Source organism: Rhinoderma darwinii, chromosome 4, assembly GCF_050947455.1.
Source record: "Rhinoderma darwinii isolate aRhiDar2 chromosome 4, aRhiDar2.hap1, whole genome shotgun sequence".
NCBI lineage: Eukaryota > Metazoa > Chordata > Amphibia > Anura > Rhinodermatidae > Rhinoderma > Rhinoderma darwinii.
The window spans coordinates 222,850,475-222,865,596 of NC_134690.1; the positions used below are offsets into that span (position 1 = coordinate 222,850,475).

At 37.8% G+C, this 15,122-nt stretch overlaps 1 protein-coding gene across 3 annotated transcripts in view; it reads left to right on the top strand.

The window, feature by feature from the left end:
• The window catches only part of GRIK2 (glutamate ionotropic receptor kainate type subunit 2), a 609,687-nt gene that overhangs the window by 6,807 nt on the left and 587,758 nt on the right, over nt 1-15,122 (top strand). The window contains exons 2-3 of one of the 3 annotated variants that reach the window (XM_075862210.1): nt 2,379-2,438; nt 3,504-3,907. In XM_075862210.1, coding sequence (XP_075718325.1) covers nt 3,778-3,907 — 130 coding nt within the window. In that variant the 5' untranslated portion in view covers nt 2,379-2,438; nt 3,504-3,777. Of the gene's footprint in view, nt 1-2,378; nt 2,439-2,865; nt 3,908-15,122 lie in introns of those variants that run through there. The other 2 variants (XM_075862209.1, XR_012883183.1) reach the window with 2 other exon arrangements.

Consider the following 15,122-nt stretch of genomic DNA (forward strand, 5'->3'; position numbering starts at 1 on the left):
AATTTTGAGGCATATTTTAATCTGCCTGCATGCAGTTTGCCGCATTTTTCGTGGCGTTTTTCACAGCGTTTTTCACCCACGGCGATTGAGCGCCGATGGGCAAAATCACAGCGAAATACGCTTTCTCTGCGTCCCATTTGATGTCAGAGACATAAACGCCCGAAGATAGGGCATGTCGCGTCTTTTTCCCGCGAGACTGTTTTTTTTCGCTCGCGGGAAAAAATGTTTCTACCTCCCATTGAAATCAATGGAAGGCATTTTCGGACGTTTTTTGGCGCATTTTCCGACGTGGTTTCTGCATAAAAAAAAACGTGTCAAAAGACTCTGTGTGAACTAAATCTTATACTGCAAATATTTTTTACACACACCAAATACACTTAATGTGGTGGTTTGTAAAATATTGTTCCATAAATGTAATTGCGTTGTGCTGTTTTACAATAAAAGAGTCATTAAGAAACATGGATTGAATATACAGTCACTCCTGATCCCCAGCCACTCTTTCCCTCAAGCACAAATATTTAAGTGAATGGATTTTCCTTGCAGACAAGTCACCACAATAATTCTCAAATAAAATACAGGTTTGGATCCAAAAGTAATAAAAGATATCTTCAACAAAGTATAGCCTATCAATGTTAAGATAAGAGCAGCAATGCAAAAGGGAAATATGTTTTCCATTCTCAAAGCAGCTTCTTTAATGCTGTGGTGTAATAAATCAACACAGCGCATGTCAGCTCATTTCAGATAAGTTCCAGGACTGTGTTCACTGTTTATTTATTTATTTTTATTTTTTTAAATAACCATATGGTACAATGTGTCCTTTTCACTTGTCTTGGTGCCTGCATTACTAGGTGTATGCTCAAACTGTCTTGCTGCAGGCCTAATACAATATGTGCTGTTACATATGTAGCCATTATATTTGTGAAGCTTAGGAGCTGATATATTTTTAGCCAGCTATTTGACACTACAATAACAAGTATACAACAATAGTACTGTCCATGGTGCTGAAACATGTAATAGCAAATGACTAACAAGATACTATATGAGCAATCTTTGAAACAGTTCCTCCTGAATATTATCCAGTAAGCTTGGGAATTAGATATCAGAGGCATATTAAAAAAAAAAAAAAGCCTGGTAATGTATATATGTATAATCCTTTAGTCAGTTTTTATTATTTCCCCTGTTCCCAGTGCTCTAATGCTTCTGAGCAGTTTCATAGCTATAGTGGGTGCAGAAGTTGCAGACACACCTGAGCCCTGGTGTCTAAGGAGGGACAAATAAGGATAGCAGTGACATACCATGATAATTACACAATAAAGCAACTTACACAATTAAATACGGCATTGCCCAAGACAGCTACAGATCACTGGTGGAGATTTGTAGTAGGCCCTTAAACTTCAAGCTGTCTTTTTATCAGACCACAATGCAGTATGGATTATAGTTTATTCTATTGTCAAACTACAGTGTGTGTGTGTGTGTGTGTGTGTGTGTGTGTGTGTGTGTGTGTGTGTGCGTGCGTGTGTGCGTGCGTGCGTGCGTGCGTGCGTGCATGTGTGTGTGTGTGTGTGTGTGTGTGTGTGTCTATATATAGATATATAGATACAGTGTCCAAAAAAGTATGGGCAGCACAGTAGAACAAAACCTCCAGGGTAACAGGATGATACCCTCCAGGGACCCATCTTGTAAATCCCCAAATGTAGACAAAAAAATAGAAGAAGAGGCAGCGCTCCAAAGTTCGTATCAAGAAAGGATAAATTTATTCACCCATCAGTGCAGTAGGATGCAACGTTTCAGCTGCTCAATGCAGCCTTTGTCAAGATACACATATTCAGATTTCTTGCGACCTTCAGTTTTTCAAACAGACTTTTTGTAAACCATCAAAGCCACAGTTTTCATTATCATCTATTAGTAAATAATACAGCTTAGCATTTACATATAAAGTAAAGTGTTTACTCTGAAAGAACTATGAATGTGAACTAAATGAGCTGCTAGATGTCCTTGCTTTATGAATATTATTATTATTATTATTATTATTATTAATATTATTATTATTATTATTATTATTATTATTATTATTATACAGAATACTATTGGAGCAAAACCTTTAGACAGAATAGTCTTCAGAGACATGAACTGGTCATTTATGATACTCACTTTGACACTGGAATTATTTCTCCATTTCATACAATGAAGCTTAATAATTGCATCTAGGGCTATTGATATTGACAGCCTATATATCTCCAGTAAATATATTCTGTGTCCCTTATGAATGATTAAGAGTATATCATATATATTTAAGACAGAATACAGTATAGTATACACACTCTGGGTATTTTACCCCTTGCATTAGTTTTATAGTTAATACTTTTTTTTTCTAAAAGGCGATCAAGCTTATGGAGCTGAAAGCGTGAAGTATTTTACTATTCTACCTCTTCTACAAAGTAATGACCTGCTTATATTACAGCAAATTCTATCTAATTGTCATTTTCTTATGAGCAAACACACATCAGTACTGTTCTTTACATCTATCTATCTATCTATCTATCTATCTATCTATCTATCTATCTATCTATCTATCTATCTATCTATCTATCTATCTATCTATCTATCATCTATCTATCTATCTATCTATCTATCTATCTATCTATCTATCTATCTATCTATCATCCATTTAGACCAAAACCTTTTACAGGATAGTTTGTATTATCTGGATACTCTTTTGAATTTCCATAGTTACGTGACAATTCCCCTTGTCCTAGTTGTTACACTAAACGTGAATCCAGATGTCAGCTGATAAGATGCAATGTGTAGATGGAAACTGAATTCGGTTCCAGATGATAGCAAGCAATCACGTTTAGCGTCAAAGTTTAGCTCTCTGATGATAAATACCATTGCATTTACCAGTGATTTAAATCAAATAGTCTAGGGATCGTTTACAGGGATTAACCTATTCAGTGCTGGAGTGGCCACACGAGCCTATTACAATGCAAGCAGTGGCATCCATCTGAGAAGGGGTTAAAAGGCTCATCTAGGAAGACAGCCAACTAGGGGATGTATTTCCCATCCTTGTGATAAACATTACACCTGAAACTACAATCACATGTGAAACTTGCCAATATCCAGCAGAAGTGGCATACTGTAGGCAGTAGTGCTATCTGTATGATGGCACAGAGACCGTCTCCAGTGCTAGGAGTCTAGCTGAGAAAGCAATGCACTCTGCCCATGAATAAAGGCAAGCAGCTTTTCAGCACGGGGATATCAGATCAGTTGCTTAATACAAATTGGGAAAGGCTGTCTGGCTGGCAGCCTTAAAAAGAGAGGAGCTATCTCAATTTCTCTCACTTAATCTTGGCTGCACGTCAGGAGCTGTGCAGCAGTGCAGCAGAAAGGGAAAGCAGCCGACCCCTATAGCAGCACACAGACTTCCCCTATGCTACCATAGCTCAGCGCTTTTTCCGAGCTGGATTATCTATTGATTGCCTTCCCTCCCCCTTCATCCCTTCCAGGCTCACCGGGATGGACATATGCGTTTGGATTTCTCAAGGATTCTCCCCCCTCTAACATGGATGTCCCACCATTCCTTGCAGTTGAAGGTTGCTCCTTGGCGCAGTGAATGAAGAACATGCAGGGATTGCTAATGGGTTTGGGAAGCGGATCCTCCTCGTTCATGTTGTCTCTGACCATGCCGTGATCGTGTCTGAGGGCCATCAGTCTATGTCCTCTTCTTCTTCTTACCCTACCGGGGAACCTGACGCTCTATAGGGGGAAGGAACCGTGCGGATGTACAGTGGAATCATGAAGATTATGTGCCCTCTTCTAACTCATTCATTCTTCAGGTGCACCCTAAGATTCGTCGCCTGCTTGCTTTGGATTGGGTATACTCAAGGGACCACACATGTTCTACGCTTTGGTAAGATTACCTTTTACTTTGCTATGTATTGCATGTAGTAGTGGAAACAATACACAGATGTCTGCTAGGTGGGATTATTGCAGCCAGGTCTATCTGGTCCACAATGAAAACACACTAATCTATCTGTGGTGTCTGCAGAAATGGATTATTGTCACTGCAGTTCATTGAATGGAACACTGACAGCTCTGTGATCATGAAGGATAGAACGGCAATGTGTCATTGTAGAATTTAGGAGGCTCTAATCGTTGTATTTTACTAAATGTTAGTCATCCACTCTTGTGGGAAGTGTGTAGTAAAGGGAAGAATCTAGTCAACAGTCTCATAAATACATCAAAGATTATTTCTATGGCCCCTGTAAGACCCTAACTCTTTCATATGAGATGTTTATTGGGAGCAAGTTCCCTCAACAAGCCAATGAATGCCTTTATAAGCTCTGAGAATAAGTTACTCTTCCACTGTTCGAGACATGTGGTTAAAAAGAAAAAAAGTGAGTGCTAGTTGGGAAAGGTGACATTTACTGGATCTGGTCACTGATGGGTGGTAAAGTATTATCAATAGTTGTTGCAGATAAATCTATGATCTTCAGGACAATCCATGTAGAGAAGTTAAACTTTGTCCAAGTGGTTTTAGGGAGAGCAAACAGGTGAAGAACTGTTGGCAGAACAGACTGGACATCACAACTCAATACACCCAGATAACTCATTCATTCACATGTAAGAAAGCAGGACATCACTTATTCCTTTACATCACTGGTTTGGAAGGGGAGCTTAACGTTTATTACATATCAATTCTTTATAATAACAAAGATGGATAGCTGAGAAACAAAAAGATCCATCTGCTTAATATAGACAATTTCATGGTGCTGAATCCAAAGTGGGACTTGTTTCTGCCGCCATCTGGTTGAGAGGTGATGCTTGGGGACGTTGCTAGTAGCAACCATCTCTAGGAATGCTGGTTTCTTTGGAAGCAGACGCACACGTTCATATTTCATTGCATGAATTGCTTTGCACATTGCGAACACAACCTGTGTATCACAATAGGAGCCATGCTCCGGAATGGGTAATGATGATACAATGACATGTAATACAAGTCACATAAAGCCACTCATGCATTAAATCAATCACATGCTAGAGTACAGTCTCTTCTCAACTCCTCAACACCCATAGGTGCAGTCCTACCTACTAGGAATTATGGAAAAATCTTTTGTCCATTATAAATCACATACAGTATAAGGAATCTACAGTCAAGGAGCCCAACAAGTAGCATAAGAATAGGAAGTCATGATGACAAGAAGACATTAGGATGTATTGTCACACCTATAAAATCCAGGGATGACCGGAGAGTGTAATACTGAATGGATGCTAGTGCTAGTGATGTGAACCTTGCCTAGCACCACACCAGGGAACATTTATTCTTTCATAGAAGTGCTTAGAGGAGATTTCCCTTCGACATTGCCATGTATCTTGACCATGACAGATGGTTTGCGGATGTGACTCTGTCATCCTGGTACCATGTTTTCCCACATCAGTGCCCTTTTTGCAGAACAAAAGACTATTCAATCCATTCCTCCTTTTCTTTTTACAGAACATTTAACAATATTAATAACAATAGTAATGCGAAGTCCCGTGTTTTGTTCTGCTTGGCTGAGGTCAAGAGTTGTCTGGAAAGCGTCTTCAAAGGACAACTAGCCGCTGATTCTCTGCATAAGCCTGCAGCACTATGGCAACAGGCGAGTCCTTAAACAATTGCTTGGCTTTCACCAGCTCCTGTGCAAGAGACTATACTCCCCTACCGAAGCTCCTAGCCTTGTAACTGCACTTTATAGGATGGCTAGCCGCTGGCTTTCCATAGGTCTGCATGCATCTTCTCTTTATTAGTGGCTGTATATATATATATATATATATATATATATATATATATATATATATATATATATATATATATATATATAGATATAGAGATATAGATATATATATATATATATATATATATATAGATATAGAGATATATATATCCGTATAGATATCTCTCTCTCTCTGTATATATATATATATATATATATATATATATATATATATATATGTATATATATATCCATATAGGTATCTATATATATATATATATATATATATATATATATATATCTATAGAGATATATATATATATATATATATATATACACCATATCAAAGAGATCTTATCATGTACATGTATATATACATGTACATATCATGTATTCACACACACAGAATAAATGCAGAATTACCACAGGTTTGAGTAGACTCTAAAGCTTGACTGTTCTGTTATTTAAGTGATTTACTGTATATGTGGCATATCACTTTGGAAATATGACTTTATAGTCTTGACTCTTTACACTAAATTAATATTTACCATAAAAGCCAGATGCGTTTTTTTTATAAGACGCAGCCGGTTGAAGAACAAAATTCGGTACCAGCTAACAAGTTAATCCATTACAGATGCTTTATTTTTCCCATATGCTATTAGTCAGAGATTCAGTACTTTGCCAGTGCTTGTCTGTTTGCAGCGTGGTGTCAGCCGTGCATGCGAGCCAAGAAAATCATAAAATGTTATTCTCATAAGGCAGGAGGTATCACTGGCACGGGTGGTAGCTCGCAGTATTTTCACCCACCACAATCATAAGACTATTGGGATATTATTCTGCCAGTTATAATACTGGATAACTGACATGCGAGTCAGTTGTGCAAAATACGCAAGTTTTCATACAAAACTCATATAATCAGCGTTAGATAATTATAAGTGCAAGTTTGAGAAATTAATAAAAAAAGTTTGAGAAAAGTAATCTATCTATCTATCTATCTATCTATCTATCTATCTATCTATCTATCTATCTATCTATCTATCTATCTATCTATCTATCTATCTATCTATCTATCTATCTATCTATCTGTCTATCTATCTTTATATCGCTATTGCTCTCTATCTTGATCTATATAATCTGTCTGTGTGTCTTTGTGTCTGTCTATCTCTCGCTCTCTATTTTCATCTATATAATCTGTCTGTCTATCTATATATCTATAGAGATCACTAGTACCTGGTTTAAGTTAAACTATTTTTAATATATAGAACGTACAACTGGCCTTGCTTTAAAGAAAGACGGGTAAAGAAGTCAATGAGAGCTGAATCAAGACACAGGTTGTTTATGTCCTCCTATACCATAGACCCTACAGTAACTATACAAGTTATGATTTGTAGCAGTAATGGTTAATAATATATCTATGCAAAGACCAATAAAACAACAACATATCGCATTTGATTGCCTTTATATGTAATTCATGAACAATCATGCTCTTGACTGCTAGATATTGCAGGTAATGCGGCACATGTTCTGTATGTCGGCTTTTATGCAGTGTTCTGTGGCCCATTGTGCACTCCTATAGAACTAAACACACCAAGGTACCGACTAGAAATGGGAAAAGACTAAATAGTTTAATGAATATATAATTTTTTTTTACATCAATATCATCTTTCTTACATGTGATTTATGTAGCTTAGTACATTTTGCATAGGCATGCCCTCCAGAAAGTTACGCATATCACTTAGTCTGTCTGTCTGTCTGTCTGTCGGTCTCTCTCTCTTTCTCTTTCTTCTCTCTTTTCTCTCTCTCTTCTCTCCCTCTCTTCTATCCCTTCTCTCTCTCTCTATCTCCCTCTTTCTCTCTCTCCCTTTCTTCTCTCTCCTCTCTCTTCTCTCTCTCCCTTCTCTTCCTCTCTTCTCTCCCTTCTCTCTCTCTTCTCTCTCTCCCTCTCTCTATCCCTCTCTCTCTCTTTCTCTTTCTCCCTCCCTCTCTCTCTCTTTCTCCCTCTCCCTCTCTCTCTCCCCCTCTCTTTCTCTTTCTTCTCTCTTTTCTCTCTCTCTTCTCTCCCTCTCTTCTATCCCTTCTCTCTCTATCTCCCTCTCCCTCTTTCTCTCTGTCCCTCGCCCTTTCTTCTCTCTCCTCTCTCTTCTCTCTCTCTCTTCTCTCCCTTCTCTCTCTCTTCTCTCTCTCTCTCTCTCTCTCTCCTCCAAAATTCTCAATCATGCATAGAATTCAGTCGTTTCAGCCTTTTCATAAAGCAGATGTCCATCAGTGCATCAAGGTTACATCAACATCACTGATAATGAACCAAAAGGACAGTTCATGTACATCATCATCTCAAGAACTTTCAAGCACAGGGAAAACCTTGGAAAGAACGTGAGGTTAAATACCCCTTGAAGGGAAGAGTTGAGGAGCATTTTTTATTGACTGGTCCAGATTAAACACCAGAGAGAAAGATTTCAATTTGATAACGTCACATCCCTTCCTGTTTTTCTTAGCTTTTTTTCTACTGACAATTTTGTAAGGTAATTAAATTGGCTGATTGAAGTCACAGTGGTCATGGGGCGATAAAGACTATTTGGATTTAATGGAATTTAGAAACAACAGTGAACAGCACACAAGTCTTACAGACCAAGAATTTTAATGGCCCATTCAGGTGCTGACTAAATAGAACAATCTGAACAAGTTTAATTGAAAGGGCAAACTGGATTAGCTGTATACAATCTTTATAGCTGCAGATAGGAGAATTAAAATTATTATCCCTTTAAAAGACTCATTATTACATTATCAAGATTTAATGTAGGTTAAGTAAGCTTCCTTCAGCTCAGAGTTTCTAGAACAGAAGGGATTTAATAACAACAACTAAAGCACAATGATACAAAAGAATCAGGTAGCCTTAATGTAACTCAATTAGGTGTTCCCTCATTCTGTAAAAGCATTTATTAGAGGATAGAGTCAATGAAAGGGAGAGACTGGGGGCTATGCTACCAGACAAATGTTTTATTGTCTATTAATTGTCATTATCATAAGACCCACACTTTCCAAGATCACCTTGCAGTACAGAATACATCTGAATAGGGCTTCATATTCTTTGTATTGTATTTTGACCTCTTCTTTTGAATTGCATATGTATATAAATTGTTCACTTCATAGTTCTGTTACACATTGCGTATTAGATAGCATGACATTTATCTTTTCTGGATTAGCATTGTGTGTATTGTGAGTTGGCTAATATTAGGTTGGTTAGTATTCTTAACTTCTCAAATTTGCCACAGTTTCTTTGTAAAATCAGTGTCATTTTATGAATGATATTTACTATTTCAGTGGTGAGACTTTATGCAGATTTGGTATGTATCTAGTTCTTGTGATTTCTATTATGATGTAATTTTCTTTGTTTCATTCATTTTGTGGTCAGTACAGTATATTATGCCAAATGAGACATGCTCTGTATTTTTTCTTAGCCCAATATAAGACACTGGCACAATTTCAGCACATTCTTTGACAAAGGGTGTTTGATATGTATATGAAACAATGCTGCTTATGTTTCTTAAACTAAGCGTTCAGCTTACTAGTTCACATGGAATATTTTTATTAAATGTATCTTCTTTTATAATGTATAGTATTCTGAAACATTTCACTATTCTTCAAGCCAAACCATAATAATAAAGAGAGTATCTGAATACAAATAGTAATGGTCATAAAGACAAAATCTATTTTCTGATTAAACACGTCGAGGGTCGGGATTTTCAGTCTTCTTTGTCTCCATTATATGTTTAAAATTCATTGCAGATAGTTCAAAGTATTTACTTTTATAGAAATGTTAGTTCTGATGGAGAATGCTTTGACGTGTGTTTCCTTCTCTAAGGGTGATGTTGCTACATGATGTCACCTGACCGCCATTTACAATAAGGAGTCAAAAGTTTAATGTGAAAACTGTACAAAGTTGAGGAACAAAAGCCAAGCAGCATGGCGTCTGGCACGGAAGCCACCAGTAATCTTTATGCACATATAGCCCAGTGGGACCAGAGGCTGTCTCATTCATCATTCCTGTTTTTTAAAGACTCCTTTTTCTGGGCTTAATAAATAAACATAGCCCATTTTGGTGAATAATACGGAATCAAATCTAAATCAATGATTAAAGTGGACTTTCTGCCTGGTGTTTAGTGGATGATGGGTTTTGCAATCCATTAGGCATGTTGACTACAGTATGGCAGGACTATCAATCTACTGACCGGCCTCTTATCATCACAAAGTATTCGCTATCATCTATGCAACCTTTCTCTCATTACTTAGAGGAGACCTCTGGGAGTTGTCAGGTGTCAGCATACTGTCTTGCATCATTACTAAAACAGACCATTTGGGACTATTAGCTAGATTTTACTTTTAACGTGTAGGTATGGCCTATAAATAATGAGCAAGTGGCATAATGGAAATGGGAAATGGAAGGTAGTAATGTGTCATCCATCACCAAGGCCTAAAGTAGTGGCAGAGTGTTTTACCAGATTATGCTAGCTATCAATGAAGTAGAAAGTTTGTAGTCATATAATTTAGTGCCTAGCTAGGTAGGTTTTCATCATGCCAAACATGAATGGCTAACAATGCATTTTATATGGCTTATTCTGATACTATTCATTTGCACTACTATTTATTTGGGGCTTTTGTATAACTCACACTGAAGGGTTACCAAGGTTTGATGCTCCATGATGTATTTGAAGCAGAATATAAAAATAAGGATCAGATGATATTCATTTTTTTGTTCTTAAGAAACAACAAGTTCAAGTAGTCTTTAAACAGTTGTTCCATCTGGACATTTCCTTCTTAAAATGAAAGAGTATCAGGGACTAACAGATCACTATGGCTTCTCTAACCTCCATCGATCAGCTATGCTCGCTAGGGAAGCTGTGCACTACCATTTATTACCCCTGGAGCATTCACTGCAGAGGAAATGGAATATTACATGGAGCCCATTCCATGAATGGTCAACCATGTAATGCATTCTCACTTTGAGTCTGCCAAAGCAAGAGCTGCTCTTTGCAATGTGCATTGGTTCTCTGCTTTGGCTAATATGACATTCACATGTCCCAATATGACTTATCGAAAGGGGTTGTCCAGATGGGAAAACCCCAATATGGTGCCTTGTTTTAGAATGCTAAAAGAATTGAGCGATGCAATATTGAAGCTTCTGTTTTGGAAGGGTCTTACTGGTTTTTTTTACGCAAAATCACTCAAATACTTGTGAACTATAATCTAGGAACCACTCAAATACTTGTTGACTATATTTCAGCAGCTTCTATGTAGCTTCTAAGAAAATAAAGACTGAAAGATATAGATTGCATGTCCATGATAGTATTACCTAGAAACTGCACCTAAGTCCTTATTCAAAATTGTCAACTTCCCGTGAACTTCACATAAGTGAAATAAATCCACATAGAGATGACATCCTGTAGGACATCAAAAATTCCAAGCCCTGAGCACTGAAAATGAAAAGTACTCATTTATGCTGTGCCATTATGCCATGCCATTCTTGAACCCATTTTAATATTTAATCCAAAACATATAGTAGCATCTGTCGCCAACAATCCAACTGCTTGCAACTATGTTATGTTTTGGTTAATTAAAGGGCCCCTACACCTGCAATGCCTATTATCTTTTATACGTTTATTCAAACTCTAATGTTTGCTATGTTGCATTTTTTCTAATCTTTGTTATATAATTATTTAATGATTATGTGAACTTGGGTCCTCCTGTTTTACACTATGTACTTTATATGGACAAAAGTATTAGGACCTCCCATTCTTAACCCCTTCCCGCCGCAGCCCTTTTCAGATTTTCATTTTCGTTCTTTCCTCCCCACCTTCCAAAAGCCATAACTTCTTTATTTTTCCGTCCATATAGTCCTATGAGGGCTTGATTTTTGCGGGACGAGTTGTAGTTTTTCATAGCACCATTTATTGTGCCATATAATGTACTAGGAAATGAGAAAACAATATATTTGTGAGGTAGAAAATGAAAAAAGCAGCGATTCATCCATTGTCTTTTGCACATAGTTTTTACGGAATTCACTGTGCAATTAAAACAACATGTTAACTTTATTCTGTGCGTCAATAGTGGTTAAAACCATAGGCATTAATATGGAGTTGGTCCCCCCTTTGCAGCTAAAACAGCTTCTACTCTTCTGGGAAGGCTTTCTACAATATTTTGGAGTGTATATGTGGGAATTTTTGCACATTCATCCAGAAGAGTATTTGTGAAGTCAGACACTGCTGTTGGACGAGAGGGCCTGACTCACAATCTCTGTTCTAGTTCATCCCAAAGGGGTTTGTTGGGGTTGAGGTCAGGGCTCTGTGTCAAGTTCTTCCACACCAAACTCACCCAGCCATGCATTTATGGACCTTGCTTTGTGCACCGGGTCACAGTAATGCTGGAAGAGAAAAGGGTTTTCCCCAAACTGTTCCCACAAAGTTGGAAGCATACTATTGTCAAAAATGTCTTGGTATGCGGAAGCATTAAGATTTCCCTTCACTGAAACTAAGAAGCCTAGCCCAACTCCTAAAAACAACCCCTTAGGCTGGGTTCACACGACCATGTTACGTCCGTAATGTACGGAACGTATTTCGGCCGGAAGACCCGGACCGAACACAGTGCAGGGAGCCGGGCTCCTAGCATCATAGTGATGTACAATGCTAGGAGTCCCTGCCTCTGCGTGGAACTACTGTCCCGTACTGAAAACATGATTACAGTATGGGACAGTTGTCCTGCAGCGAGGCAGGGACTCCTAGCATCGTACATCGTTTCAATAAAAAATAATGTTAATAAAGTAGTAGTAAATGTGCTTGAATATTAATATACATATTCTAGGAAACTGCTATGGCAGCAGCACTGTAGTTGTTTACTAATGTAAAGCCATATAGTAATTTATATCAACATGCTGTAACATACGGATCAGCTGAACAATATAAATAAGTATGTACACTATTCCTCCTCAGATCCAGTAGACTGAGGGTTTATAATAGTACTTTTATGAAGTACTAAATATTGTTCTACATTATCAGCCATCTCAGGCTAATTACAATGGTATTTAATAGGCTTATTACTGGACATCGTGCCTTGTGTGAGTACTAAAAGTACTTTTACGCTGGCCAATTTTGCAACGAGTGCCGATCAACGAGACAACTTGTTACTCTGATCGCTCGTCCCCATACATGTGTATCATGTCAGCAGCCCAAAGAGATGTGCTGCTGACAATGATAATATTTTGTACATTTAAAACGATACAATCAACCGATGAACGAGCGTTTGCTCAATTATCTCCTGACCGCTGCCCTGTGTACACAGAGCAATTATCGGGAACGAGTGTTCCTTGAAAGCTTGTTTGCCCGATAATTGGCCAGTGTAAAAGGGCAGCGGTCAGCAGATGAACGAGCAAACGCTCGTTCATCGGCTGATTGTATCGTTTTAAATGTGCAAAATATTAGCATTCTATAAATATTGCCATTACGCGCTCCATACTCAGTGGGTAATGGATGTGTTATACAGCCAACACCTCACTGCTATAACACCCTAAATGGCGCGGTCAATTTAGACTGCAGCATTTAAATTGTTAGAATCAGTGGGGCCCCCTGTAACGCGCCATTGCCCCCCCATGGTGCGATCGGGGGGTGCCGATGGTTGTCATGGCAGCATGGGGGCCTACTGAAGGCTTCAAAGGAGACTGTCAGTATCACAAAAATCTGAACTATCACAATATAGCATTGTTTAACTTGTGGTAAAAAAAATAAATATTTAAAGCATTCAAATTGCTGTTTTTTTGGTCACCTTAGATCTACAAATAAATGGATTAAAAGTGATCAAAAAGTCGCATGTACCCCAAAAATGTAAGCCCTCACACCGCTAAATTTATGGAAAAAAAATAGTTAAGTGGCAAAACATAAAACAAACCATATAAATTTGGTATCGCCGTAATAACATCAACCCGTAGAATAAGGTGAACATGTAGTTTTCACTGCCTGATTGATGCCGTAAAAACAAAACCCCCCACAAAATGGTGCAATTGCTGTTTTTTTGCACATTTCACCCCACAAATAATTATTATTCAGCTTCCCAGCACATTATGTAGTACAATAAATGGTGCCATGAAAAACTACAACTTTTCCCACAAAAAACAAGCCCTCATATGGCTATGTCATCAAAGAAATAAAAAGTTATGGCTTTTTGAATGCGGGGAGGAAAAAACGAAAATGAAAAAAACTCAAATTGCCTGTGTCAGTAAGGGGTTAAAGCACAAAATGATACAATCAGCCGATGAAGGAGCATTTGCTTGTTCTTCGGCTGATCGTTGCTCTGTCTCCACAGGGCAATTATCGTGAACGCTCGTTTGCCCAATAATTGGCCAGTATAAAAGTGCCTTAAGATGTGCACAAAAAATCTCCATTTAGGAGAGGTTAATTCAATTACTTTTAGCTTTATCTTAGGCTGGGTTCGCATCGGGCCAGTTGTTTTTGGCCTGAGCCGGACACCACTGATGACATTTTGTGCACTTTGTCCGCCAGTCCGGCGTCTATACCCGGATTATAGCCTGGCAGAAAAACGCTGAATGCAAAATTTTTTTGTCCGACAAGGGTAGACATCCAACATAGAAACGGATGCATCTGAAGCCAGAAATGATCCTACAGGAAAGCATGGGATCAGTTCTAGGGTTAGTCTCCGTCCCATGTTTCCATTCCATGCCGGAGCGACACTAAGCTGGATCACCAGATAGATGGGATGGGGGCCGTGCTCTAAGGCATTTACATAAATATCTGAAAAATAGATATGAAAAATAAAGAACATGAGAAGTACTTTTTTTTCCGCACACAAGAACAAAAGGAATTGAAAATGCATAAATGGTCCAAGAATGAATGGAACTGAAAAAAATCTCAACCCAAAAATTATTTATTCCACAAAAAATTATATAAATAGAAGAACATCCATCCATAGCCACACATATACACACAAAGCTGCCACAGTGTTAGCCAGTGAAAATGCAGATGGTTTAAACCCAGAAAAGTTCTCCACGACAGCACTTCACCTGATAGAAATCCAAACTGGACATGACATTGTATTGTGAGAATCTTCCAGTAGGGCAACCTCAGGCTTTTGGCCTTCATCTTCAAAAACTCATATCATCATAAGATTTAAAAATGGTTTTCAAATTTTTAAAGTACATTTGAAGTACACACATGAAGTTTATATTACTGTATTTTTAAATTATTATGAAGTTTTTAATATTAACTAAAATATTTTCTCCCTTTAACTTACATTTTAACACTTTTAGTTAATCTGACAATCATTTTATTTACAATTATATGCAGTTTATTGAGTTGAGAGGCATCTGTTTGT